At 43.9% G+C, this 26,414-nt stretch overlaps 1 protein-coding gene across 1 annotated transcript in view; it reads left to right on the forward strand.

Moving 5' to 3' along the window:
• The first annotated feature begins 21,467 nt into the window (after positions 1 to 21,467).
• Positions 21,468 to 26,414, forward strand: part of Gda (guanine deaminase) — a 64,851-nt gene continuing 59,904 nt past the window's right edge. The window contains exon 1 of the mRNA XM_041661271.1: positions 21,468 to 21,769. Within this exon, the coding sequence (XP_041517205.1) occupies positions 21,644 to 21,769 (126 nt within the window). The 5' untranslated portion in view covers positions 21,468 to 21,643. The remainder of the gene's footprint in view (positions 21,770 to 26,414) is intronic.

A 26,414-nucleotide genomic window follows, 5' to 3' on the forward strand; every position in this document is an offset into this window, starting at 1 on the left:
TGTCCCCCACAACAGGGCTATTTAAATGTTTTGGTATAGGATGGAGGAGTCATATCACTAATTGGAAGAAATAGAAATCCTTTTATCAAAGACATGTAGCTTGTTTTTTTTTTTTTTAACTCTAAGCAAAATGGCATTTATCATGTGACTGGAGCTATTCGAAGCTGATTAGAAGAAGCAGTGGGGTCTTACGTCAACTTCTTTCCTCTCCACGATTAGTTTCTTTACTTGGCTCTGGCTTTCATCTTGTCTTGTGTCTTCAAGGACTGTCCTCCATCACTTACTTTTCTCTTCCTTTCCTTTAACTCAGCTTCTTCCTTCAACAGTGGGGGTTTCAGGATCATCTTGAGTAGCATCAGTGAAATGACAGCTCCCAATTTCTAAGCATTTTGTCTCTATTGAACACAGAACTAGTGACTTTTAAATACATTCCATGATTTTTCCTAATCTCCCTTTCAGGATCTTTTCTGTTCGTTCCATAGGAGGAAACGAAATGTCAGAAGGGTTAAGCACCATTCAGTATGATGCCACGTGTAAGCAGAATAGCACACATTCAAAACTGTGGTTATGAGATTATATCTTAATCAGGGGTAATATTTGAAAAATTCCCCTTTGAACCTGGGCAGTATCCATCTACCTCATCACGGACAGACTTCCTGGAGACTTGTGCATACTTGCCATCTCCTCCTCCCTTTGTACACCTCAGCCCAACAGCTGAGCATCTTGGCATGTGCCCCACATCACCGAAACTGCTCTGGGCACATAACCAATTACCTTTCTATATCTTGACTTGCTGGTTGAGAGCCTAGACTTTTATGACCAGGCCATATCTGCAGTCCTCCCTTCGTGTTTCTGAGGCCAAAGGATCTTGGGTCCTCCATCTGATCTTGACTTGTAGCATTCTTGACATTCTTGACAATCCTGGCTTTGAAGCAGTCTTTTCATGGGCTTTCATGAAATACTCACCTTACTTGTTTCCCTGCTACTAATCTCTGGGATTGTAGTTTGCTTCATTTCCTGTGTCCAGCCCTCTTTTCTGGAACAGCTTCTTGCTCACAGGACATCTAATATGTCTGTTGCCTGTAGTAATTCGGGACCAAGATAGGGAACATGTGGCAAACCCGTGACAGCCAAGAAAATCTCTCTCTCTCTCTCTCTCTCTCTCTCTCTCTCTCTCTCGCACGCACGCACGCACACACACACACACACACACACACACACAGACCCACTTCCTTCAACTAGGCCCCATCTCCTACAGTGTCTAGCATCTTCCAGTAGTCAATTCAAATATATTATATATGCATAAATAAGTATGTATGTACGTATGTATGTATGTATACACATCTGTGAATGAATACATTAATGAGGTCAGAGGCCCCCATCTCTGAACATTGTTACATTGAGATCAAGCTTTCAACACCTGAGTGTTTAGGGGACATTTAAGGTCCAAACTCTAACCCTTTTTTATGGGTAAGCTGTTAGGTCAGGCTTGTCCTCTCTTTATTGTCCTGGGGACCTCGTTGACTCCCAGTGTTTCATATCCACTGTTGATAAAGCCCACATGTCTCTGGAGCCTGACTCTATCCTGCCCTTTAGACTTGAATATCTACTGCTTGTGGGACTTTTGACTTTGCTCTTAGGCGGGTAGAACCTTCTTTCTCTGAGCAAGCCTCGTTCTGGGCCCTCATTATCCTCAAGTGTAAAATGGAGAACATTTTCATTATTATCTGATAGGGCATTGTAAATGTTAAATGCAAAGGTCTTTGGAAGGTACTTGTGACCTTCCTGTGGGAATTACTATTGTGAGGGACTTTATGAAATGGATACTAAAAACATGTCATGGAACACATTTTGTGGGGCAGCTCCATGCTTTGCTTTCCATCTTGTGCTTATTCAGGAACCTCTCATTTTATCACCTTTGAAAAAAGTACATCTATCCATAAATACATAGGGGGACACGTACCCTGATAGAAGCAAATTCACTTGTACAGTAGGTCCCTGATCCACAGGCAATACATCCCACACCCCACTATGGTGGCTGATTCCATAGGTTGGATTGATTCCTAAAGAATCTGTTCTATCCTGCACACAGATAACTGCTGTTAAGCTTATTAATTAATTTGGCACAAAATATTATCAACACTAAATAATGATCAAATAGACAAATTGTAACAATACACCATGATTGAAATTATGTGAATGTCCTCCCCATCTCAAGGTATCCTATTATAATTTTTACTCCAAAGGAACACTCTCCAGCTTCTCACTGGCTTATGGGAACTGCCAGAATTATTGCTCTTTCACTTTGGGGACATTATGAAGTGAAATAACAGTGTTTGGATCCAAGCAGCAAAATTTGATGAGAGAGAGAGAGAGAGAGAGAGAGAGAGAGAGAGAGAGAGCTCTTAAGTGATTAAAGACTATGTAGCAAAGACAGTGTGGATACACAGGACCTGGGTGACTTCTGTCCCTCGTGGGATGGATATAAACTGGATGCAGTTCAGCTCATACTACTGAGAAAAACCACATAGTTAAAATTTTAGTATTTACTTATGGGATTTCCATTTGGTATTTTCAAAGTAGAGTTGACCATGGTTAATATAAACCATGGAAAGTCACACTGCCAACAAAGGAACACGGCTGTCCAGCCTTACAGTCCTTTTTAAATTTAGTTTTTATTTCGCCGTTGATGTCAATGTCTTCATCATTTTGTTAAGTATCTCTTTGGTGCTGAAGGTTGTACCCAGATGTCTTGCCTGGTGAACACACTAACAATGGCCTACACCTCCAGCCACACGGGTTTAAGATGACTCAGCTTTTCTACCATCTCCCATTCTATAGGGACCACTTCCCCCAAGCTTTCTTCACCTGCACTAAAGGTGACCTCTTTCTAGCTCTCTTCCTCTCAGACAGTGGGGTGAGGGATTCAGCTTTATATCTGGGGAGATGTCCAAGGCCTGCTAAAATCCCTGTATAATTTCTTAATTCTAGAATTTATTTTCTGATGCTGACTATCTGTGCATCTGTGACACTGTGTTTTACTTGAAGATGTCTTCTCAGCTGTTATCAAAAAGCTGCTGAGAGACATTTTAGATGTTCTCTGCTGTTCTTTATTTCCCAGCCCTCAAGCCAATGAGCTTTCTTATTTCTCTACTGTGAGATCACAGCCCAGAGCGGTTTCCTCCTTTTGTTTTTCTGGGTGTCATTGTAAAGTAGACCTCACACACTTTCTAAATTAGTATAATGAGAAAGCATCAAGCAATTGTCTTGTGCTCAAATGACTCTGATTAGGCAGAATAGCACCCGGAGACCGTGCAAAGCCCATGAAAATCTAGTCATGCTAATGGTAGAAGGGGAGAGCATCTGTGATATAGCATGCCATGGTTACCTAGAGAAGAAAACAAGGGCAAGATTTACTAGGACATGCTCAAAATGCCAACATCCAGCCACGTTTGGGGTGAGAATGTTTCTGCAGGCTGTGCTGCGGATCCACCAATGCCCTTTAATTCTTTTCCCGTTGTCAGTCCTTGGCAGAGTTCAGAGCTGCTGAGTGCAATATCGAGGAAGAGTAAAATGTCAACTAGAAGAATAGATTTTTGTGACATCACGCCTTATGAAATGTAAGAATCGGTGATTGTAAATGTACCATTATTTTTGTGCTGCTAAGTAAGAAAGAAAAACTGGTACTATGTAGGCCATGAAATGCTGCCGACTACAATTTTCCTTGAAATAGCAGTGATGAGAATATGTGAATATATGTAGAATTCAGTGTCTGCTGTGTTTGTCTTGGTTGTGGAGAGGTTGCTCATAGCAGGTAGGAAAAAGGGGTCTTTAGCTTTGAAAAATGCATTGAGGCATCTTAGTGGGAAATCCTGTATGGCACCGCTGTGAACTAGGCACCTCCTGGTGAGAGGAATTTGATCCCTAATATTCATGTTGGGAGCATAGAATTGAGTATGTAAGTTGCCTTCTGACCTCCACACATAGCCCATGACTTGGGTGTGTATATATAACATAACACTAATAAGAATTTTTTTTTTAAAAAAATGAGGATGGTGATGTCTAACTATTTCTGGAGCATTCAAGGAGATAAGCATGTGGAAGTTTCCAAGTGCAGACAATACTTGTTCCTTTCTTCATTTTTTTTTTTTAAAACATGATGTTGCAAATTACCTTTGTCCCCGAGTCAGGGCAGTAGTAGGTATCACACTGATGTCAGAGGGTCCATGAGCCTCGGAGGTGATCCTTTGAATGTATGCATTCTTGGGTCCACGTTCATTCTCACACACAGACATGTATTTTCTTTCTTTTAAAGAAAAATCTGCTTTTATACAAATAAAAGCACCCCCTGTAGCAGTGATAGTGTGAGAACCTGGGCCCTGCCAGTCCCAACAAGCCAGTGTTTGTTCCCATCCTCAGCAACAGGCCAACTAAAGAGACGCAGTGAGGGTGAAAAGCAGGAAAAGCAATGTTGCCAGTGTGGCTGCAATAAGAAGAGGAACTGGGGGACCCTGTGAACCCCCACATTCATCTCCAGCTTCCAACATGCGGTTAGGTTTAAAGGAAAGTCAGGAGGGCGGGCAGAAGTCAGCATCCTTCAGCAGTACTCTGCTCTCTCTCCTCCATGATGTCCTGGCTAGCTGTCTGCACCACGTGAAGTCTTTTTTGAGGAGACAAATCCCATCTATCTTTTGTCTCTGGGATTTTATCTTTCTCATTTCCGTATATCTTTCCTTTCCTTCTTATTCCATGTCTGGCTGTGTGACTGGTTGGCTGGCCCCTTCTTTTCTCACTCCTTGATCTCCCAGATTTTCCTTTCTATTGATTCTCTCTGTTTGCCAGTCCCACCTATCCTTTCTCCTGCCTTGCTACTTATTGTTCGGCTCTTTATTAGACCAATCAGGTGTTTAGACAGGCAGAGCAACACAGTTTCACAGAGTTAAACAAATGCAACATAAAAGAATACAACACATTGCTGCATCATTAAACAGATATCCTACAGCATAACCAAATACAACACATCTTAAAATAATATTCTACAACATAAGGCTGTCAAAACTACAGAGGAAAGGGTAGAAGAAGGAAGAGAGAAGAGGAGAGGAGAAAGTGCAGAAGACTACTGGAAAAGAAATTCTGGTTATCACAAAAATTATATAAATGACTGCGTACAAATACGCTGCCTCTAGGCCTGTCAGTACTTAGTAAACTAGGGACTGTCCACGCTGTGACACTCGCTACATGGACTCATGGAATGAGCACTTGGAATCGAGTAGACATTCTTTTCTTTTTCAATAAGTATTAGAACGAGGTTGAATTGAAACCAGTTTTATTTATTTATTTTTTGACATTGAATTTAGCTAATGAGAAAACACCTCTTTTCAGAAATGTACAAATCATAAGGAATAAAAACAGAGCCTGGAAGGAAGTCTTCCTGGGGACAATTGCCAAGATGCCTAAGGTTTCAGTTCTTGTCTCCCTTGGGCGAAGTCTTGGAAGCACTAACATACGTTCAGCATGCTGCTCTTATAAGAAAGAGCGAGGGCTGAGACCTGACGCTACAGGCACCACTGTCTGTCAGCTGACCACCCAGCATTGATTGCTCTCAGAGACTCAAGATGGGTTTTTCCGGCTAATTTTTATGAAGCTGCTTATCTCTTCCATTTGGCCTCTGTGTTCTAGTTCTTATCTGAGAGAAACGATAAGCCCTTTGCTAGGGGACTTTGAATCCTACTGCTATCCTGCCAACTACTTTGCCTGGTGGTTTCATTTTAGCTCCAGGTTTCATTGTTTATGGATTTGGTTACCTGTTACCCACATTCCCCAGAGAAAATGGACCACTGCAACAGGAAATAATTTTACATTAGAATGACATGAAGGCAAACGGTAAAGAAATAAACAGATTAACTGCCATTTCGTGTCTGCTTCTGGGCCTATTATGGCCACATTACCTCTGACATATTTACAAAGCTGTCTGTACGGCTTAATGGATGGAAAGGGTGGAAGAAAGCTGCTTACATCCTGTGTTCTCTTCTGCACTTCCCTGACTTCCAAACAAGTGGCTCAGACCCTGCAGCGGGGAGCAGCGGTGGTGGCTGGAACCCCTTGGATAGATTTCTTGCCATCCTTTCCTGAAAATCTTAATGCTCATTGACAATTACTTTGCTACTTTAATAGCAATAATGATACTCGTTTTAAAACAACTGTTATTATTTTTGAGCGCCTCCCACACACTTAGGCATTTCATCTTCATTACCTTCGCAGCAGCAATGGAAGTCAGATAATATTATTCAGTTTCCAGTGTTGTTATATAATGTGTGGTAATATAGTTAGTGTGGATTAATTACTTTTCTTAATATTTTGACAGCTCCTTGAGGGAGTTCTTTACCCATTTTCATTGTGTGTGTGTGAGGTTTATAACTATTATTTTTTTATTGAAAATATTTTTTCATGCAATATACTTTGATCATGGTTTCCCCTTCCTCATCTCTTCCCAAAATCCCCCCCCCCTTTCATGTTCACCCAATTCCATATCATTTTTCTCTCTCAGAATTATTTTAAAAATCAGAGTCTCACCACAAAGTCCTGGCCGGCCTGGAACTCACTCTCGAGACCTCCTGAGTGTTGGGATTAAATTAAATTAAAAATATGCATATTTCACCATATTCAACCATAACAAAGCTCTTGTGCAAACTTATATTCTTTAGCAGTTTTCAAGCCATCTTCAGCCTCTCACAGGACTCCTGTGGGACAGGATGGCCCACGCCATCTTTATTTAGGCAGAAGTTAAGCCTGATTCACATTTATGGCCTACAATGCCTCCAAATTGGTCTAAAAGCTGCTTTTCTGTGCAGGTGAGCTGGCTCAGTGGGTATGGGTGCTTGTTGCCAGTCCTGATGGCCTGAGTTTGAAATGTAGGACCCACAAGTTGAAAGAAGAAAACCAACTCCTACATTCTCTGACTTCCACGTGATGCGCGCAGTGGGGGTGGGGGGGCGATAAACATCATTTCAAAGTTATAAAAAACAAAAAAACAAAAACCAGCCTTTGTGAGCTGTCCCTCATGCTAGGGTGCTTCTTGGAAATGCACCTGTCTTTTAGCTCCCCATGCTTGCCAAGCTTGAGTGGCATGGTTTCTTTGGTTGGTTGTTGGTGCACTGGTTCAGGTGATTCCCCATTCCCCGGGGGAAGCCACACGATAGTGAGTTCAAGTTCACCATCTATCTTGCTTTCTGTGCTTTCAGCGTCAACTTTGCCTAAGCGGCTTCATATGGGCTCTGTCTGCTTTCTGGTGGTCTGGAACTTAAATCACGGTTTATGACGTCATAATCCTGTCTCTCAGTGGCATCGATTGCTATGCTAATGTTAGTCTGCTCTTGGCATGCACATCTCTGCAATGAACCCAGAATTTGTATCAGTTCATAGACACAATTCAAGGTTCCTCTCTCCAGCTCCTTCCTGCTCAGTATCTGCCTACTCTTGCCAACTTCCGAGGTCCATTTTCTTCAGCCCTCTTGCTCAATGCAAGGCACATCTCCAAGTCTTAGGCGCTGTGCTACTCAGTTCTGCAGAGCTGGGACTGCCCTGGTGTGGGGTGGTGAGATAAAGAGAGATACTAAGCACTCTTCGACCCAAAGATCTTTTTTTCCAGGCACACACTGTGACAGCACACACACACTGTGACTGCACACATACACATACACACACACACACACTGTGACAAAAGTTCATATCATGGTGACCCCCAACCATAAAATTATTTTTTTTAATATTTATTTATTTATTTATTTATTCATTTATTAATTATGTATACAATATTCGGTCTGTGTGTATACCTGCACGCCAGAAGACGGCACAAGACCCCATTACAGATGGTTGTGAGCCACCATGTGGTTGCTGGGAATTGAACTCAGGACCTTTGGAAGAGCAGTCAATGCTTTTAACCTCGGAGCCATCTCTCCAGCCCCCCCCAAATTATTTTTGTTAATACTTCAGAACTGTAATTTTGCTACTGTTATGACTTATAATGTAAATGTGTTTTCCGATGGTCATAGGTGAGGTGACCCTGTGAAAAGGTCATTCGACCCCCAAAGGATCACAACCCACATGTTGAGCACCACTACTTTAACCAGACAAGATCCAAACCTCTTCAGGGCATGCCTGGACAACAGAGAAAATCAAGGTCAGTGAGTGTTGCTTTCCTGTATTTTCCTAGTACTTTCAAGGACAAGGCAGAAAGAACGTGAGTTCAAGGCTAGCCTCTGCTGTATGACAAGATTAAAGGCAGTCTGAATTGCATGAGATGCTGTCTCACCTGTTTAAAAAGACTATTCCAATCCAAATTAGAAAAGGGCAGCATAAAGAAACGCCTAAGTGTTTTGACGGACAGGCAGGGTTAGAGCTGAGACATACAACGTGTACAGACTTGACACTGTTATTGTTTGCTCATGACTAACGAGCCTGGACCGAAAGGAAAAGAAATAGTACAAAGACAAAAGCAAGCGTTGGACCTGCAGACTTCTGTACACAAGAATCACACTGAGAGCTGTCAATCAACATGGTAGAAGGATGACTCCCAAGAGGGAGCTAAAATCCTAAAGGCTGGCCTGGGAGACAACGGGAAAGACGCTTGCCCACAGCCTGACCACCTGCGACCCCAAGAGCCCATGTAGAAACCGGAGGCAGAGACCTGAAATGCTCTACAAGCCCATGGACCAGTCATCCCGGCTTACACAGAAATGGGAGGACATGGTGGAAAGGTAAGCAGTGACACTTAAGGGTTGTCCTCTGCCCTCTGCATGGGAGGGACACCCCTCATACACATTCACACACATACATAGACTCATGTCACGAATAAATGAGTTCCTAAAAGCTGAAGCCAGAAGCCACAAAGAACTCATAGGATGTAAAAAAGAGTTTGCCTGAGAAAAATACCCAGGGATATTTGTCTATACTTGGATGAGACCCTGGACCTTAAACCAATGCCATTACCAGATCAAGGCTTTGAGAAGGAATTGAATGTCTTTTGTAAGTGGGAGGGATGTGACCTGTGGTCAGAGACTAGATTGTGACAGACTCTTTTCCAGATATGGCCACATATACAACATCTCGTGTTCCCTTATATGGCGCTGATGTTCCTCTCTGTGGTGACATCCTGTTTGTACTCTAACAAGTAAAGCGTGCCCGAAAATCAGAGGGTGGAGCTGACCACCAGTTTAACCATAGAGGTCTGGAGGTCTGTACAGACAGACAGGAAGTGATATGGCTGGGCGGAGAGAGGGATGAAAGGCAGAAGACATGAGCTTGGTCTCTTTTCGGGCTGAGGATTTCATAGCGGTAAGAACTCTAGTGGCTGGCTGCTCTTCTCTGATGTTTCAGCTTTCACCCTCTAATATCTGACTCTGGATTTTTTATTATTAAGGCCAATTAGAACTCATGCTACCCCACACATTGGGGACCCTCTATCTCCCCTTCTTCGTGCACCGGGCTAGACCTTTGACAACAGCAACAGAACTCAATAGAAGGGCTGCTCTGTGATTTCTGAGACCAGTCCTGCAATCCCTTACGTCGTGTTTTACCGCGTTCACTCTCGGGGCCATGCGATAAAGACACACTGTCGTGGAATATTATTTTAACTGGGCAAAGATGTGTCAATTTGCTTATGTTGCAGAATATTACTTTAACGGTGCAAAGGTGTGTTTCTTTTGTTTATGCTGCATCAGGGGCCAGCCAGGACATAAAACACTTCTCATACTAGAATGGAGGTGTGGGAATAAATGAGGCACAATTTACACAACAGTATCGGGAGGGAGTTTTGGGTTTATTTAAATCCTGAAATCACCTGCGTTTATTTTCCAAAGAGCTTTTATATCAAGATAAACGGGGGGGGGGGGGGGGGGAGACAGGTAACACAGACTTTTTTAGCATTGTTTCCTAGGTAGTGGGGAATGATTTAGGTCATGTCTTGTTCATGGCTATCTTGTCTTTATCGCATGGCCCCGAGAGTGAACGTGGTAAAACACGATGTAAGGGATTGCAGGACTGGTCTCAGAAATCACAGAGCAGCCCTTCTATTGAGTTCTGTTGCTGTTGTCAAAGATCTAGCCCGGTGCACGAAGAAGAGGAGATAGAGGGTCCCCAATGTGTGGGGTAGCATGAGTTCTAATTGGCCTTAATAATAAAAAATCCAGAGTCAGATATTAGGGGGTGAAAGCTGAAACATCAGAGAAGAAGAGCAGTCAGCCACTAGAGTTTGCCCATCAAAATTCCAGCAAAATTCTTCAAAGACCTCGAAAAAATGGTACTCAACATCATATGGAAAAACAAAAAACCCAGGATAGCCAAAACAATCCTGTACAATAAAAGAACTTCTGGAGACATCACAATCCCCGACTTCAAACTCTACTACAGAGCTACAGTACTGAAAACAGCCTGGTATTGGCATAAGAACAGACAGAAGGACCAATGGAACCAAATAGAAGACCCGGATATCAATCCACACATTTTTGAACACCGAATATTTGACAAAGAAGCCAAAAATATCAAATGGAAAAAAGAAAGCATATTTAACAAGTGGTGCTGGCATAACTGGATATCAACATGTAGAAGAATAAAAATAGATCCATATGTATCGCCATGTTCAAAACTCAAGTCCAAATGAATCAAAGGCCTCAACATAAAGCCAGCTACACTGAACCTTATAGAAGAGAAAGTGGGAAATACACTTAAATACATTGGCACAGAAGACCACTTCCTAAATATAATCCCAGCAGCACAGACACCGAGAGAAACAATTAATAAATGGAACCTCCTGAAACTGAAAAACTTCTGTAAAGCAAAGGACATGGTCAACAACACAAAACGACAGCCTACAGAATGGAAAAAGATCTTCACTAACCCCACATCAGACAGAGGTCTGATCTCCAAAATATACAAAAAACTCAAGAAATTGGTCACCAAAAGAAAACATAATCCAATAAAAAAAAATAAAGTACAGACCAAAACAGAGAACTCTCAACAGAGGAATCTAAAATGGCTGAAAGACACTTAAGGAAATATTCAGCATCCTTAGTCATCAGAGAAATGCAAATCAAAACAGCTCTGAGATTCCATCTTACACCTGTAAGAATGGCCAAGATCAAAACCACTGATGGCAACTTATGTTGGATAGGTTGTTGGGGAAAGGGAACACTTCTGCATTGCTGGTGAGAATGCAAGCTGGTACAACCCCTTTAGATATCAGTGTGGCGATTTCTCAGAAAATTAGGAAACAACCTTCCTCAAGACCCAGTAATACCACTTTTGGGTGCTCAATCATGCCACAAGGACATGTGCTCAACTATGTTCATAGCAGCTTTGTTTGTCATAACCAGAACCAGGAAACAACCTAAATGCCTCTCGACCGAAGAATGAATAAGGAAAATGTGGTACATTTACACAATGGAGTACTACACAGCAGAAAAAAATAAAGACATATTGAATTTTGTAGGCAAATGGATGGAGCTAGAAAACATTATTTTGAGTGAGGTAACCCAGACCCAGAAAGACAATTATCACATGTACTCACTTATAGGTGGGTTTTAAACATAAAGCAAAGAAAGCCAGCCTACAAACCACAATCCCAGAGAACTTAGACAATGCAGACACTAAGAGAGACTTACATAGATCTAATCTACATGGGAAGTAGAAAAAGACAAGATCTCCTGAGTAAATTAGGAGCCTGGAGACCTTGAGGGATGTTTGAAGGGTGAAGGGGAGAGGCAGGGAAGGGAGCAGAGACAATTGTAAAGCTCAATAGAAATCAATAAAAAAGAAAATGTGCACACACATGAAAATATGCACACGCAAACACACGTAAACACACGCAAACACACGCACACGATTACCTTGAAACTTTCAGAAGTCAGTTGTTTCATTTTCTTTACTTGAATTGGACAAAATAGAAAGTCTGGTGCTGAGGTTGCTATTATAAGAAAAAAAAGAGGTCTGAAAAAATGGTATTGTTGTGGCTGAGAAATGGGAAGAGATGAAGCAAGGCAAGAGAAAAAGGAAGAGGAACATGGGCAAGGAGAGGGTGGGGGAGGGGACAAGATCAAAGACAGACAGGGAGAAGGAGACAGGTACAGAAGAAAAGATGGATGCAGAGCTGCCGATACGAATTGGAGCTGCACCAGAATGGTGTGGCCAGCATGCAGTGTGATGGTGGATGCCCTTGCCATAAGCCAGTGTATTAGCATCTCCACGTGGCCTGCGAAGCTTGGGCTCTTTTTCTGAGACTTTCAGTTTCTACATGCCGCCAGTCACAATGGCACATTCCTACTTTCCCAGCACATTTCCCAGTAGGATTATGTGCACCGTGGCTATTTAAATGTTCCAGAGGGAAGATAAACTCCCTGATTTGGAGTTTCTGCATCGCTAAAATCACATTAATTCACCGACAATTTACTGAGTCTTTCCCGTATTAAGCCTCACTCCACATTTGTAAAAGCACACACCAAACTTTAAAAAGCAACAACTAAAATTTCCTTTCAGAAACATTTTCTCCTCTTCATTAAGGTTAGATTAATATAATCAGTGACTTCTAAGTTTCATGTGGAAGGATCATCTATGAATGACACTAAAAATAAAACCTGTAGAAATATCCCAGGAATCTTGAAATTCATTTTAGTTAGCTTAATTCAATTTTTAATTTTTTTTTTTTTGCAAAACCATCTTGTGGTTAGTTGGTCTTCATGTCCGTTATCCATTTCCTAACTTCCTATGAAACAGGGAACTGAACCCCAGAGTCTATTGTGACAGCAGTGTCTGGCTTTCTGCTAGGTTGGAGGTCAAATTTAGCGTGGTTTCTATGACTGTGAAGGTCAGATGGATGTGGAGACAGCTCAGTATGTTGACCATCTCAACGCATTGGCTGGCTGAGCATCCTCTACTTTGGGATGACTGTAGTCTTGACCTGGTTGACGTGTGTGGTTGAGCTGGTTAATGTTTGAATCTAATTGACCTCTCTCCACTGTCTCTCCACGAAGCTCTGAAAAGTCTGTGTGCCATTGTGAAGAGTTTAGCTGTACTGTGGCACAGTGGAAGTGTATGCATTCTTCTAGTTTAAGGCAGGAAGATTTACAACTAGTCCCCCCAAATGGGAGAAGCTTTGCTAATGGCTTCCCTGACCTGCTTCATTGTTTCTAGAACTAGTGTTCAGGATGCTGAGGAGGACTATTCAGTGGAGTCAGATGTCCCCTAAGACAGTTCTAACATTTCCACGGCTTTGATAAAATCTTCCAACCAGAGAGAGATAGAAAAGCCAAATAAGATATTGGCTCTAATTTTCATCTGAATTGATCGCACAAACTCAACATGATGCTGGACAGTTTATGCCAGCCAGAAGCTCTGACTGGGGAAAACCACTTACTCAACCACTGTATTGAATGTCTGTTTTATCTACTTTATATTACCTTCTTTGACAGATAACATGCTCTTAAAATGTAATATCTGAGCCAGAAAAAGGAGAATGAGGGCTCCAGGGAGGGAAGAAGTGTGTGGAACCAGCAGCAATATGGGATCTCCAGTCCTACAGGTACAGACTCTACCGCTTAGCACATGGAATGGCCTTCCCAAGTAGCCCTGGCAAGTAGCTGAGCTGGAATGGGGATCCCAAGGTGCTATTTATTGTTGCTTGCCCCTTGGTAGTAGAAACATCTCTTTGCTGGAGTACAAAAACATTCACAACGTGACCCAGAGTCGTGATGCTTACCTCAAGCTTGCTGTTACACTGGGAAAGGCATAAGCAGAACTTGGCTGAGCTGTCCCCCTGAGTTGGTAAAGAAACCTCTGTTTATTAAGTCCCTAAAGCCTTCCAGACTGGAAAAAAAATCGCCTCTACTTGGGGTGAGGTGAATTTGAATCACAACTCAATACACTCATTGAGAAAATTCCTTCTTTTTACTAGAACCCAGGTAAAACTCTTGTCATTTCCGTACACCTCGTTGCTCTTTTCCAAGCTAGAGGTGACTTTCCCTCTAGTCTGCTCTTCTCTTTCCAGAACTTAACCTGAGTTTTCTTATCTTTTCTGAGAAAGGGATGAGGGCGCTAATGAAGATGGGACATCTGGGTAGTGAGATGGTAGATGTTTTCTTTCAAGCTCAACTCATGAAAAAATACACACATTTCAATTTGACGAAAGTAACCAAGTAGCGTCTTAAAACCGCAGACTTCTTTGAAGGGTTAACAAAGGAGATCTCCATATCATCATCAACATGGCGCTTCAGGACTAGTCTTCAGGCCTGTCATGGTCATTGTGTGCAGGTCGTTTAGAATGTGGCATGTGATGTTTCTGATATGACACCCCCCTCCAGCTGTCTAGAGTTGTCTTAGTGTCCACGTTGATCCTAAGAAAGCCGCTCTTTTTCCCTGTGGAGACGGCATAGAGAAGAAAGGCTAGTGGACATGCCATGTGGACAGGACAATATCTGGGGCACGTAGCATGGTACTTGGGGTAGGGAGGCCCAATGAAAGGCTTCCTGGACAATATTTTCGGTATTTGCAATACTGTCTCACAAAAATCAGCAAGGTAAAGATTGGACTACCCCTCTACTAGCAAGCGAGCGAGATACGAAGATTTCTACTGTCAGATAAAGTAACGGGGGAAGGGCTCAGGAGAGGTAAGCCCAAACTCTCCCTTCAAAACTGGAAAGGCAAGGGCATTATGACTCGCTGCTCATCAAACCTTCCCACTCAGAAGAATACAGTTTTAAAAGGAATCCATTTATCCCACCTCAAAATTTTTTGGTGTATCTTTTTCTTTCCCCCTTAAAGCATAATGAGCTTGTCAGAGTTTCCATGGTGACCACAGGGTGCCATGGAAACTGATAGATTTAGCTACACTAAAAGAATAAATAAAATAGGCAGGCATTTACTTGACTGCAATGACAACTCTCCTAGATGGGAGAAGAGATGCAGCTAGCATTTAACCCGCTTGCTCTTCTCAATCTGCGCCTCAGGAAAACATGAATTATTCTTCCTGGGCGCGCCTACTGACCTGTGCTGCCTGGATGCTGTTCTCCTCAGGGCTCGCTGTTCACATGGTAGTTTCCCTTCCAGCTAGCTAGCTGTGTGCCAGCAGTGACCGTTAGGAATGCAATGCGGCGTGAAACCTGGAGGTGTGAAACACACTACAGTGGCCAAGGAAACTTCTGCTGAGCCTATCGCACGATCCCACAGTTGTCCACGGCAAGTCTACGTGGGAGGAGACTCGGAGTCAAGACCTAGGTTCATTCTGTGCCAGCTGAATAGGAACCCCCAGTGTCCTCTGTAAAATGTTCAAACTTGACGGCCTTGTTACTTCACAGGGTTGTTGTGAGACCTAGACGGGGTAGCAAAAGGCAAGCCTTTCTAAAGAGTCCGGCTCCAGCCCCCAGGAGGGAGCTATGGGGATGATCACCTAGCCAGATGGTGCAATCGATTATGCTTCAATCTAGTACTTTGTCTTGCCAAATGAAAGGTTTAGAATACACTTCAGCCAACCTTTGTGGATTTGGGGAGGGGAAATCTGACTCCCTACAAATTAAGGAGAATTGTGATCTTGAGAAATGATACATTTCAGTTTCCTTGTGTGTTTGAAATCTTTTTTTTTTTAAATTATGAAACACTAAAAAAATAGAATAAATGAAATCCAGGTGTCTTAAGTGGTAGTCGTGATGAGTGGCTCCCTGTTAGCCTGAACTCGTTACTTTGCCCGTTAGCATCTAGTCAGCACCCATGGGCAATAGAGCCTTCTTTAGATAGTCACTGTTCACATGCTTAACCTTCTGAGCACTTCATAGCGATCAGACACTATTTAGAGGAGATCAACGGGAAGGAAGGAAGGAAGGAAGGAAAGAAAGAAGAGATACAGTCCTTGCCTTTTGAGGGCAGCGGGGAAAGAAAGCAGCATCGCAAAGGAACCCTTCACATCCGAGAGAGCAGAGGAGTACAGGTGCCCTGGATGACTTGAGTGGGGTGCTTGACTTAGATGGAGCATTTAGAGGTGGGGAGGCATGAGGCATCATCCCAGCTGGTCAAGGGGTGCAAAAAGCAGGGGAAATATGAGCAGGGCAGATCTATGACCTCTGGGAAAGGGAAGGGAAATGATTCTGAATATGTGACCAATGGCTACCCCAGGAGGCCAATGCAGGGGTCTTTTTTTCTTTTTCTGAGAGAAAGTGAAATATGGGGTCCTGTTAGTTAGGTTTCTATCGCTGTGATAAAACGCCACGGTAAAATCAGTTGGGGAATAAAGGGTTTATTTCAGTTTATGGTTCCACATACAGTCCACTACCAAAGAAGGCCAGGCCAGGGACCTGGAGTCAGGGACCGGAACAGAGGCTGTAGAGGAACATTGCTTCTTACTGGCTTGCTCTTTAAGGCTTGCTCAGTTTGCTTTCTTATACATTCCGGGTCTCCAGGGATGGCATCGCCGATAGTGGTCTGGGCCCTCCCACATCAGTTTTCCATGGGGAATAAAAAAGTCAAAGAGACTTTCCCACAGGTCAATCTGGTAAAGGCATTTTCCTCAATTGAGATTTCTGCTTCCCAAATGATTCTAGCCTGTGTCAAATTAACCTAAAAGCAGCCAGCACAGGGATTTGAATCCTGGGGATGCTAAGATTTTGTTCTGAAAGCAAGTAGAATATTTTTGTACCCCTTTCTCCCTCTAGTCCTCAGTAGCCTGGAGCCATCAGGATGAGATCCAAAATTGCAGGAAGCCCCCCGGGGTCTGAGGGTAGAGAGTCAGAAATGAGTGAGAAGACCATGACTTCTGGGCTGGGTCTTGGGTTTCTGCATCCTGAGCCTGTGTGCCAACACCTTGTCTGGGAACAGACTGGAACCATGTACTGCTCAAAGGAGCTACTACCATTTAAATCACCTTGTAGGATGCTGAATCATGCCACCCAGGGACCAGGCCACTCCTCTGTTTAAGGTTCACTGTATAGCAAGTTGCCCAATGTTTGTTCGTCCTGCAAAGCACATGGTGACAGCACGCGTGAGCATCAAAATAAAATTCTATCTGATTCCATTATCTCAGCAGGATAATTTCCATTGTTCACATGTTCCTTTACAACTCTACATGCTCCTGGCCTTTCATGACCTGAATTGTAACAGAGAGCATTTTATAAACTTAACATGGTCTTATACTCCACATGTTTACCTATTATACTAACGACTGTATAATATATTGTATTTAGACTGGTCTTGAGCTGGGGAGCTCAAGGAGGCCTCCTCTTTTGGCATTCTAGTTGCTGGGATTGCAGGCTTGTGTTCCGGTGCCCAGCTACAGTGTATTGCATGACAATCACAAATCTAGTCTTAACTGTTGGAACTGAGGGTTCTTACATTGAAAAGCTGATTAACTGTACTGGTTTTTGGGAACACGAGCATGTGCTGGAAACATTAAACCCTCTTTCACAATAAATGCAGACATTTCCCGCATCTCTCCTGCTGAGGTCTGTGTTTACACGGGCTTAGTGTAAGGGAATATTTCCAGTGTACTGGACGTCGGGACGCAAGGAGGGCTGGTGGCTTGCAGAGTTGAGAGAAAGTGACGGGGTGACGTGGCTGAAGTCTCCAAGAAGCTTGAGTAAGGAGTGCAGCTTGGAGAGTTCTGAATTCTCCGTCCAGCTTCAGAGGGGTTTAGGTTGTGAAGGGGAGGTGTGGAGTCGGCGGAGATAGAAGGTACAAATGCCATCTGAGGGGTCAGCGGCTCTCTTTCTCAACTGGAGGCAATCTTTATTTAAACAGCGTAATGATGACATAAGCCATTAGGCAAGCGTCAGGTCACGTCATCTCTGATTCCAACAAAGGGTGGTTCCAGCTGACAGAGCCCTGGGTCCCCTTTTCACTTCCTCATTAAGAGTCCAGGGTGAAAGTATAAAGGACAGAACAGTCTTACCTGAGTCATCTTTGGACAGCGCCTGTCAAACAGGAAGTCAGCAGTTTCTAAAGCATAGTCCTCCTTTCACAGTTCAAGTGGTTACAATGTGTTCATCTGAAACCTTTTCACCTTAACCAAGCTACATGTAGAACATTTACTGTCTTTTAAAATGCAAGCCTTACAAAATGTCTTACAGTAAGTGTTTAACTGGCTCTTTATAATATTTTTCTGTTCCTTAGTTTCACCATAGAGGCCTGCTCTTGTCATAGTCTCCCAGAAAGGAATTCTTTTTCTATTAACCCACTCCATTCTCACTGCCTCTCTTTGGCTCCAGTATAGGGCAACAGTGTATCCAGATCAGGAAAATGAGCAACTGAGCTTTTCCCTGTTGCAGCAATCCTTACCCTGCCATCCATCTGAAAAGCTACAAACCCTAAGTAAGGGGGGTTTATAGTGGGAACAGGTGTGTGGGGGCCCACAAGTCTATGGTGATCTTTCTGACCTAACTCCACAGAAGAGGATACACTTGTGACATTTTATATGCAGAATTGAGCAAGAAATTTCTCAGACCCTACCCTATCGGTACCACAATCCTTGGCACATAAGGAAGACTCTTGCTTCTGTGACTGCTTTCAGGCCATGACCCCTGACTTCAAAGTTTCCCGGAACATGAATATATTTCCCTGGAACATGAATATAGTTCCCCAGGGTCTGTATAAGCACCAAACTCCCCATCATGCAAACAACAGCTTCTAAAAACAAAAGCGACAGATTTTCAAGTTCAGAAGCAACTGCAAACAAACAAATGTTCCTAAAAGGGGGAGCAGGCCGGTGACTGAATCTCTCAGTGAAGTTTCCCTGGAATTTCGTTAACCAGCATCCTCCGCCTCATGACTAGAGCTGTCCCTTGTGCCATGACCTGCACCGGAGTCATTGGCAGGTGACCAACCATCTCCATGTGCTTGGAACTGAGAGTTTTCTCAAATCTTAAGACTTTAGGGACCGAAGCAGGCAAGTTTAGTGTAAGTTGGGATGAATTGGTAACTGTGGACTTTAGTTAGACTGTAACCTCTCTTCAGTGGAGAGGAAGTGAAAGGACCCAGAAGGGAATACATGAGTAATTTAAATGTAAGCCAGCATCATGTCATGAAAAGCTCACTTCAGTGAAAAGCAGCTCAAGCAATGCAATGAGGTCTCACCTTATATATGGGAGCCAAAGTAGATACGTATCTGCACTGGTGTTCCGCTTACAGGAAAAGGAAAGTACGCCCATTCATTTAACAAATATGCAAGGAACACCAGTCCTCGCTCAGGCATTGGACAGTCCCTTTGCTCTTCTGGCATTTCTGTTATGTGCACCAATGCACATGCACGTGTATGGTATAAGTGGAAATAAACTACCAGGCTTGAGAAACCTCTTTTCAAGTTGTTGTTCAGGGATTCCAGGAGACGCCATAAAAACAAAAACAATGTAGGCGGTTGCATTGTTACTGGCTGCCTCCCAGATCTGAAGTCAAATCCATGTTGCTAAAGACACCACGTTGTTTGGACACAAGGAAGGAATAAAGCTGGGACTGACCTGGAAGCCTTCTCTTTGAGGACTGGCTCTAATGGCACCAAAAGGTGCTGTGGCCGCTACCAAGACAGAAAACTCAGCCAACAGTCCTATCCAGCTGTGACGCCCACACACTACAGCAATGACCAATATGACAAGGTATACCTAAAGGTGCAATAGTAACCAACACCTTTCTAGTAGGACATAAGGCCCACTCAGTAGGAGGCAATTCAGGTTTGATACTGAGAATCTGTCCAAATACCCGTTGCTGGGGAGGCTATTTACCCTAGAGGAGAATCTACTATTGCCACTTTACTAAACCAGTCAAACTTTTAGCTACACTCCAAATACTTACCCTTATATCCACAGGTAAGCTTAACCCTCACCTTGCATCAAGGAGGCTTCTCCTTGTAGCAGAGTCCATGACAGAAATCCACAACTAACCCTGATGCAGAGAACAACTGTGGGGGGTCCAGACCCAACTAATCGAGCCATAACAAAACTCTTACTCCAGAAGCTCGGGGAACATGAGGGCGAGGAGATGGAGCCAGATGCTTCAAGATCCTGTCTTCTATACTGCAGGCAAGTTCCACCCAGGAGAGCTCAGCAATATAGGAGCCTACATGCGACCTGAGCAATAACATCAGTTGACGAGCAAGCTTGGATGGGGAGACTATCACAAGGCCCCTCCTTTAGATGAAGGGATACAGGCAATTAACAGGTGCTGAGAGGGAGAGTCAGTCTTCCCCAGATAATTAATTAGTTTTCTAGTAACAAGTGGTCACCCCTAAAACATATACATATAAGCAAAACTAAATGGACTCAACAAGCTGTATTGACATTTCTATGTATGTATACACATAGCAATAACAATTAAAGGAAAAAGGGGAAAGGGTGCGGGTGGATCTGGGAGGAGGTTAAAAGGAAGAGTGGGGTAATGGGTAAATGTGATCAAAGGATGTTGTATGACATTCTCAAAGAAATGCTATATTAACATTAAAAAGAAATGGTAACAAGCAAACGGAGAACATGACCTTCATTAGGATTGGCTACGAAGACTGAAGTAGCAGGAAAAGGATGGATTAGTGGAAAGAGAACTTCCGGGGAAGGGGGCAGCTAACTCTTGGGCAGGGGCAGTCACTATGTGGCGTGGGGTGGTGCTATCATTTGAGGCAAAGTCTTTACAAGAGAGCCGCCCCATTCATATTCACAGGAAAGCCTTGCTGGGAGGAGCAGCTGTGAGAACCTAGCATCCACTTTCTCAAGGCAAATATCCTTCAGGCAAGACTTACTATAAGAGCCTGGGGCTGTTGCCTGAGGAGGGAACCAGGACCGGCTTTGCAGTGACGTGGCCCAAGTCCTGTTTTCACGACCAAGGAGTCGAGGACCTCAGGCTCATAGTCTTGCAGATAAATGGTCTCTAGATTCCTATCCACGCACTTTGGCTCACGGCTGCTGCTTAGCTTGGGGATCTCATTTCCTCCTCTTTTACAACTGAATAAATCAAGAGTCATCTACATTAGACCAGAAAAGTTGGCCGTGATATTGTATGTGGATGGGCGCAAAGACTAAAATATTAACCTTAGGGGAACAAGAGGGACTTTGAATTCCATATTAACCCTTGGTGGTAGGGTCCTCCCTCTAAGGTTCTGTACGACACGCTTCAAGAACCCCAGCAAAGAATGAACACCTTCTGCATCCTGCAATCGTGGGAAAGGAAACTGGTCTCAAGGCAGGTGGCTCCAAAAGACCTTTCACTTATCGCTCTGTTTGTGCAAATTCAGAACCTGGAGCACAAGTTGAGGTGATGACTGGTCCGACCAGTGTAGAAGACTCGGAGAAGACTCTAGGTGTGCAATGACAGCAAGGTAGAACAGCTTGATTTCGATAACTCAAGGAGTTAACATATCCAAAACCAACGCAGGAGTGGGGAGGAAAACCACACCCCACGGGAGTCGAGCCAACTCATAAGAGAAAAATCCTATTGGCACCAAGGAGGCAGGGAGCCAGCCCCTGGGCGCGGCCTGCAGGGGGCAGGCGATTGCCCAGGGAAGCCGGGGCAAGAAGAGGGCCGGCGTCCCAGCAGCTCCCGCTCCGCCGCGGCAACAGGGACAGCTCTGCGCCCGCCCGCCCGCCCGGTGCGCCCTCCTCGACCCGTGGACTCGCGCTGCTGCCCCGCCGCTGCCATGTGTGCGGCTCGGACGCCACCGCCGCTGGCGCACATCTTCCGAGGGACTTTCGTCCACTCCACCTGGACCTGCCCCATGGAGGTGCTTCGCGATCACCTCCTCGGCGTGAGCGACAGCGGCAAAGTGAGTGGGCACGGGGTCCGGGGCACCGCAGGCAGGTGGAGGGACTCTGGAGCGGTGCTGCTCATTCCGGTTCGCTCTGGCACAGAGCGAGCACTGTGGCTCTGGAGTTGAACTTGAACGTTTGGCTCTTAGGGAATGCAAACAGCCTGGTCACTAGGTTCATAGCCTGGTTAGGGTGGAATGACACCCCAGAGGCCAGGAGCTATGGAGTACTAGCAAAACATGGTAGGAACCCTCAGAAAATGTGATTGAATTCCTTGCACAGAGTGGGGGTGAGGGGCATCATTGGATTAGTGTTGTTTACTGAATTCAGAGGTAGAATAAACAAAAACACCCGACTTCATTCACATATTCATTTTTTAAAAAAAAATGCATTAATGCTGCAGGCTATACAAGTTTAATGCTGGGAAGGATAGAACTGGAAACATCTCTCAATCTCCCCGCTTCCTCCCTCCCCGCCCCACCACACACACAGCCATTTGCATTAAAACAATCGGTTTCATTTTAAAGTTGAAAATGCCTTCTACGATAATTGATCTTATATAGCCTCCCCTTAGGATTCCACAAGTGTTATATGATGTCTGGTGCCTTTTTCTTTGTTCATACAGATGGTAACTAAATATATTAGCAGTGTCTTGGTCAGTTTGATAAGTGAAGTCATTTCATTTGGGGGAAGAATGGGGTATTTGGGCTGTTTCTCAAAGTATACCAGTTTGTGGGCTGCCAGGTTGGAGACTATAGTGCCACTGAATCATTGACAGTATTGAATTATAACTTGTATTTGGGAATAACCAAATCTGATGGATATTCTTAAAAAATTGTTAACATTTTGTGTGTGTGTGTGTGTGTGTGTGTGTGTGTGTGTGTGTGCGTGTCTCTGTGTGTGCATGTGCCAAGTCCATGGGTGTTCAGAGAACAACCTGTGGGAACTGGTTCTCTCCTTCCTCTGTGTGCATTCCAGGGACTGAACTCAGATCCTCAGGCTTGGTGGCAAGCACTTTTACCTGCTAAAGTGACCCCATGGGCTCCAAAATATTGTTTTCTCATGGTCTTTGTTTTTTGTTGTTGTTGGTAGTGGTGGTGGTGTATGGGGAAGCTTGATGCTGTGTTTCCAAGGTGATAAAAAGTCTCAGAGCTCACCTAATGGAGACTCCAGTAAACCTGGGGACCTGCACATCCACGCCATGTATAGGAATCAAGACCCTCAATTTTAGTGAACTAACCTGGTGCAAACCCCAAGAAACCCAATGCAGACACCGGGAGACTGGTTTCAGAGAGGAGGTGCTAGTTTGAACACAGGAGCTTTTCAATTGATAGTTTTCTTTCTGGGATTAATCGCCTATTCCGTCAATTCTAATACTGTATCTGATGTGACAGCAGGTTTGGAGACATGATGGGAATAAGTAAGAAAAGGGTGTAAGCTATCGGAAAACTAATCTTTCCCTTGAGTTTATTCAGAAGAATAACAGCATCCTGAACATGCAATTAGTGGTTGAGTCAGAGAGCGTGTTCCTTTTGGAACATGCTGAGAGTCTCAGTGAGAGAGCGTGTTCCTCTTGGCGCATGCTGAGACTCCCAGTTTGGAGAGTGTGCCATTCCCGCAGGAGACAAAATTAACTAGGAATCAGCCACAGCGGCAAGCCAGTCAAGATTTGCAATTGAAAACCCCTTGCTGGTGGATTGTTAACTATTGGTCTCCCTCCTCCGTGCAAGTCAGTAAGTTAATTACCCCTTCCCCAGCCTTAAAGGGTAAGGTTTGGGTATCTATTTCAGTATTCCATCTCCCTCATGTTGAAGTAGGGAATGCCACACATTTAGGATTAGTAAGACAAGCTGCTTCTTTATATACTTATTATTTATATTATTTAACTATTCCAAGGCATATGGAAACTAGAATGTCCTTGAAGTGAGGAAGTGAATGCTTGGAACCATCAGGCTCGGGTGCCTCTGATTTGTAGTGAGCTCTTTAAGCTGATGCCAGGACACAGCTTGAGATGGATTGGGAGTATCTAGAAGGACTTGTGAAAATACTGGCTCCGAGATAGCCTCCTCAGAGAACCCAAATGCATAGGTCCAGGATCAGATTCTTGTAGGCATCTTCGGAGACTCAGGCAAGGCAGTGGGTGAATTCCAGTCTAAGTGATCCTGGGGGATCCATTGGGGGAAATGTTCAAAGCTCATATCACTTCAGGCCTAGGTCTCGGGCAGCATCTCAGGGAAGGGACAGTTTTCCTTGTCTTCTCTGTCCTAGGTCTAACTCCTCATTTCCTGTCTCTTGACTTAGGCTTGGAGGATGGTAATGACTATGTTTCATTCATTCAAGTACAGCATATTAAAAATGAGTTATTTTTTAAAAGAGCAAAACAAAAAAAATCCCTCTGTATCCAACATTTTTGGTATTATTTAGAATTCAGGGTTAATTTTTACACTTAAGCAGCATACAGCTTGTTTTTGCACTAAAGATTCCAAAATGTATAATTCATTTTCAAATGTTTCATTAATCTTGAAACACAGTGTGCTCAGATATTACTGTTTACCCAGTTCTTCCCACATACACCACGGTCAAGTTGACTCTAAAGAATTCATCAAGGTTGGAACTTTCAGTGAACGTTTTACACAGAAACCAGAGTGAGGAAGTGTGCCCACTGGGTGTTAGGAGCAAATTCTCTGTAGAAATAAAGCCCTGGGTGGGAGTGTTCGCCTGCTTTGAGACCATGAAATGAGACACTGAACATCTCCCAAGCCCCAGCTCCCTCCTTGGTAGACTCAGGCTTAAATCTGATACAGAAAGAGCGTATGTATGACAATGTTCACACTTAGTTGGTACTGTACTCAGATTGTGGTCGTTCGGGCCCCTTTCTTTTCTCCACCTCTAGTAAGCCCTAAGCCTGTTGCTCAGCTTTCCACATGGTAGCACCTGTGCAGTTACGTGGTAGAGAAGAAAGCTGAGGCCTGGGGTAAACCTCGCGGGATGAGGCACAGGTGCTGGATGGCAGCTGTGCATTTTTGTGATCTGATCGTGACGTCTGTCATTCGTGCATGGTGACATGAAGCTGTACCTGGGAAAGGTTTCAGGGTCCTTAGCTGCTCTGTCACTAGGACGGTATTGCCAGTGTTACTCCCACTACAGTCAAGAAGCTGGTTAGAGAAGCCAATCATCCACAGATGTGGCAGTGGGACCAGCTCTCAAAACATGGACCAAAGACCATGCTCTGTTTCCCTCAACAGTCTGCTTCCTTAAGGAACGACCCCTGAATTTAAAACTTACACTTTCAGGGGGTGGCTCAGTGCTTAAAAGCCTGGTTGTTCTTCTAGAGGTTTTATTTGATTCTCAACATCCACACGACAGCTCACAACCGTCTGTATCTTTTGTTCTAGGGGAGCTGATGCCCTCTTCTGGCCTTCAAGGGCACCCACACTCACTGCACACATGCATATCCAAACAGACACAGACACATACTGTATATAATTTTAGCCAAGGCACCAAACTTGTGATAATAAAAGTGGAATGAGTCTCGAATCCAAAACTGGGCTCATCAGTGAAGACGAATGAATGAATGGATGAAGTATGAAAGCAGCCGCAGTGAGGTCACTAATCTAATGAGACATACCAGACCTGCTGTGATGGTCAGAACGGAGTTGGTCTGGTAGAGAGGGAAAGATAACACAATGTAAGACAGGCCAGGATGATAGAGGCCATGTAGAATTAGATAAAGATTTTTTTTTCAAGCACGGGGACATGGGGATGGATAGGTCAGGGAGTGAGGTTGTTAGAGACTGCTACAGTGGTTTAGCTGAAGGAGAATGTTGCATGAACTCCTAAGACTGCCTCTGTCACCGATTCTTCTATGAATCTGGTCAACTCAACATTTTCATTTCTAGGCTTTCTTATATATAAAATAATTCCAATCATTACCTCACGAGGTGGTGGGAAGTTCTAAGTTATTTTATAAGGGTAAACTCTGTGGAATAATGCATGACAGAGAGGCTGTCCAGGGCCAGTATACACCAGCAGTTGCCACCCATGGAGGACAAGGAGTGTGGACAGAGTGGAGAGCTATTTAGGTCAAGTCAGCTGAATCGGATGATGGCTTGTGCACATGGTCTTATTGCTGATTTCTGGAGCCCAAGGTGGTGTCTATAAATGTGTGTGAGCCTCACATACTAGATTACGAAGATGTGTGTATGTAAAACTAGAGGCAGTATCTACCCAGCCATGGAAGTGAGTGTTGAGCTGGGCCTCAAAGAAAAGGTAGCATTTGAACATGTAGAAAAAGGGTCAGTAACCCTGACAAAGGGCTCTTCAGTTCCCCAGACTGATTAAGTACTACTTCATCTGAGACGGCTTTGCCATCTTGCTTTGATAGAGTTCTTAGTCTGAATTACAAATCTCTGACACTGAATCATCCATTGCCCCTGACTGGGAGGGTGAAGATTCACCTTCCTTGCCAAGCTCACAAACTCAGAATATTGTCCTAGTCCTGAAGAGAAAAATTGGACTTAACCCATGCTGAAACAGGAGCATGGGTTTCCTAAAATGATTCATTCGTGCCCAAGTATCACAGGATTATCCTCTGATTTCCTGCAGTCTTGAAAATCGTTTTCTCCATCCAACCTGTTCATGGCAGTGGTTGGAGAGGTGGCT

This window comes from Microtus oregoni, unplaced genomic scaffold (assembly GCF_018167655.1).
Source record: "Microtus oregoni isolate MIOR12 unplaced genomic scaffold, Mior012 000012F_ref0000307, whole genome shotgun sequence".
NCBI classification, from domain to species: domain Eukaryota; kingdom Metazoa; phylum Chordata; class Mammalia; order Rodentia; family Cricetidae; genus Microtus; species Microtus oregoni.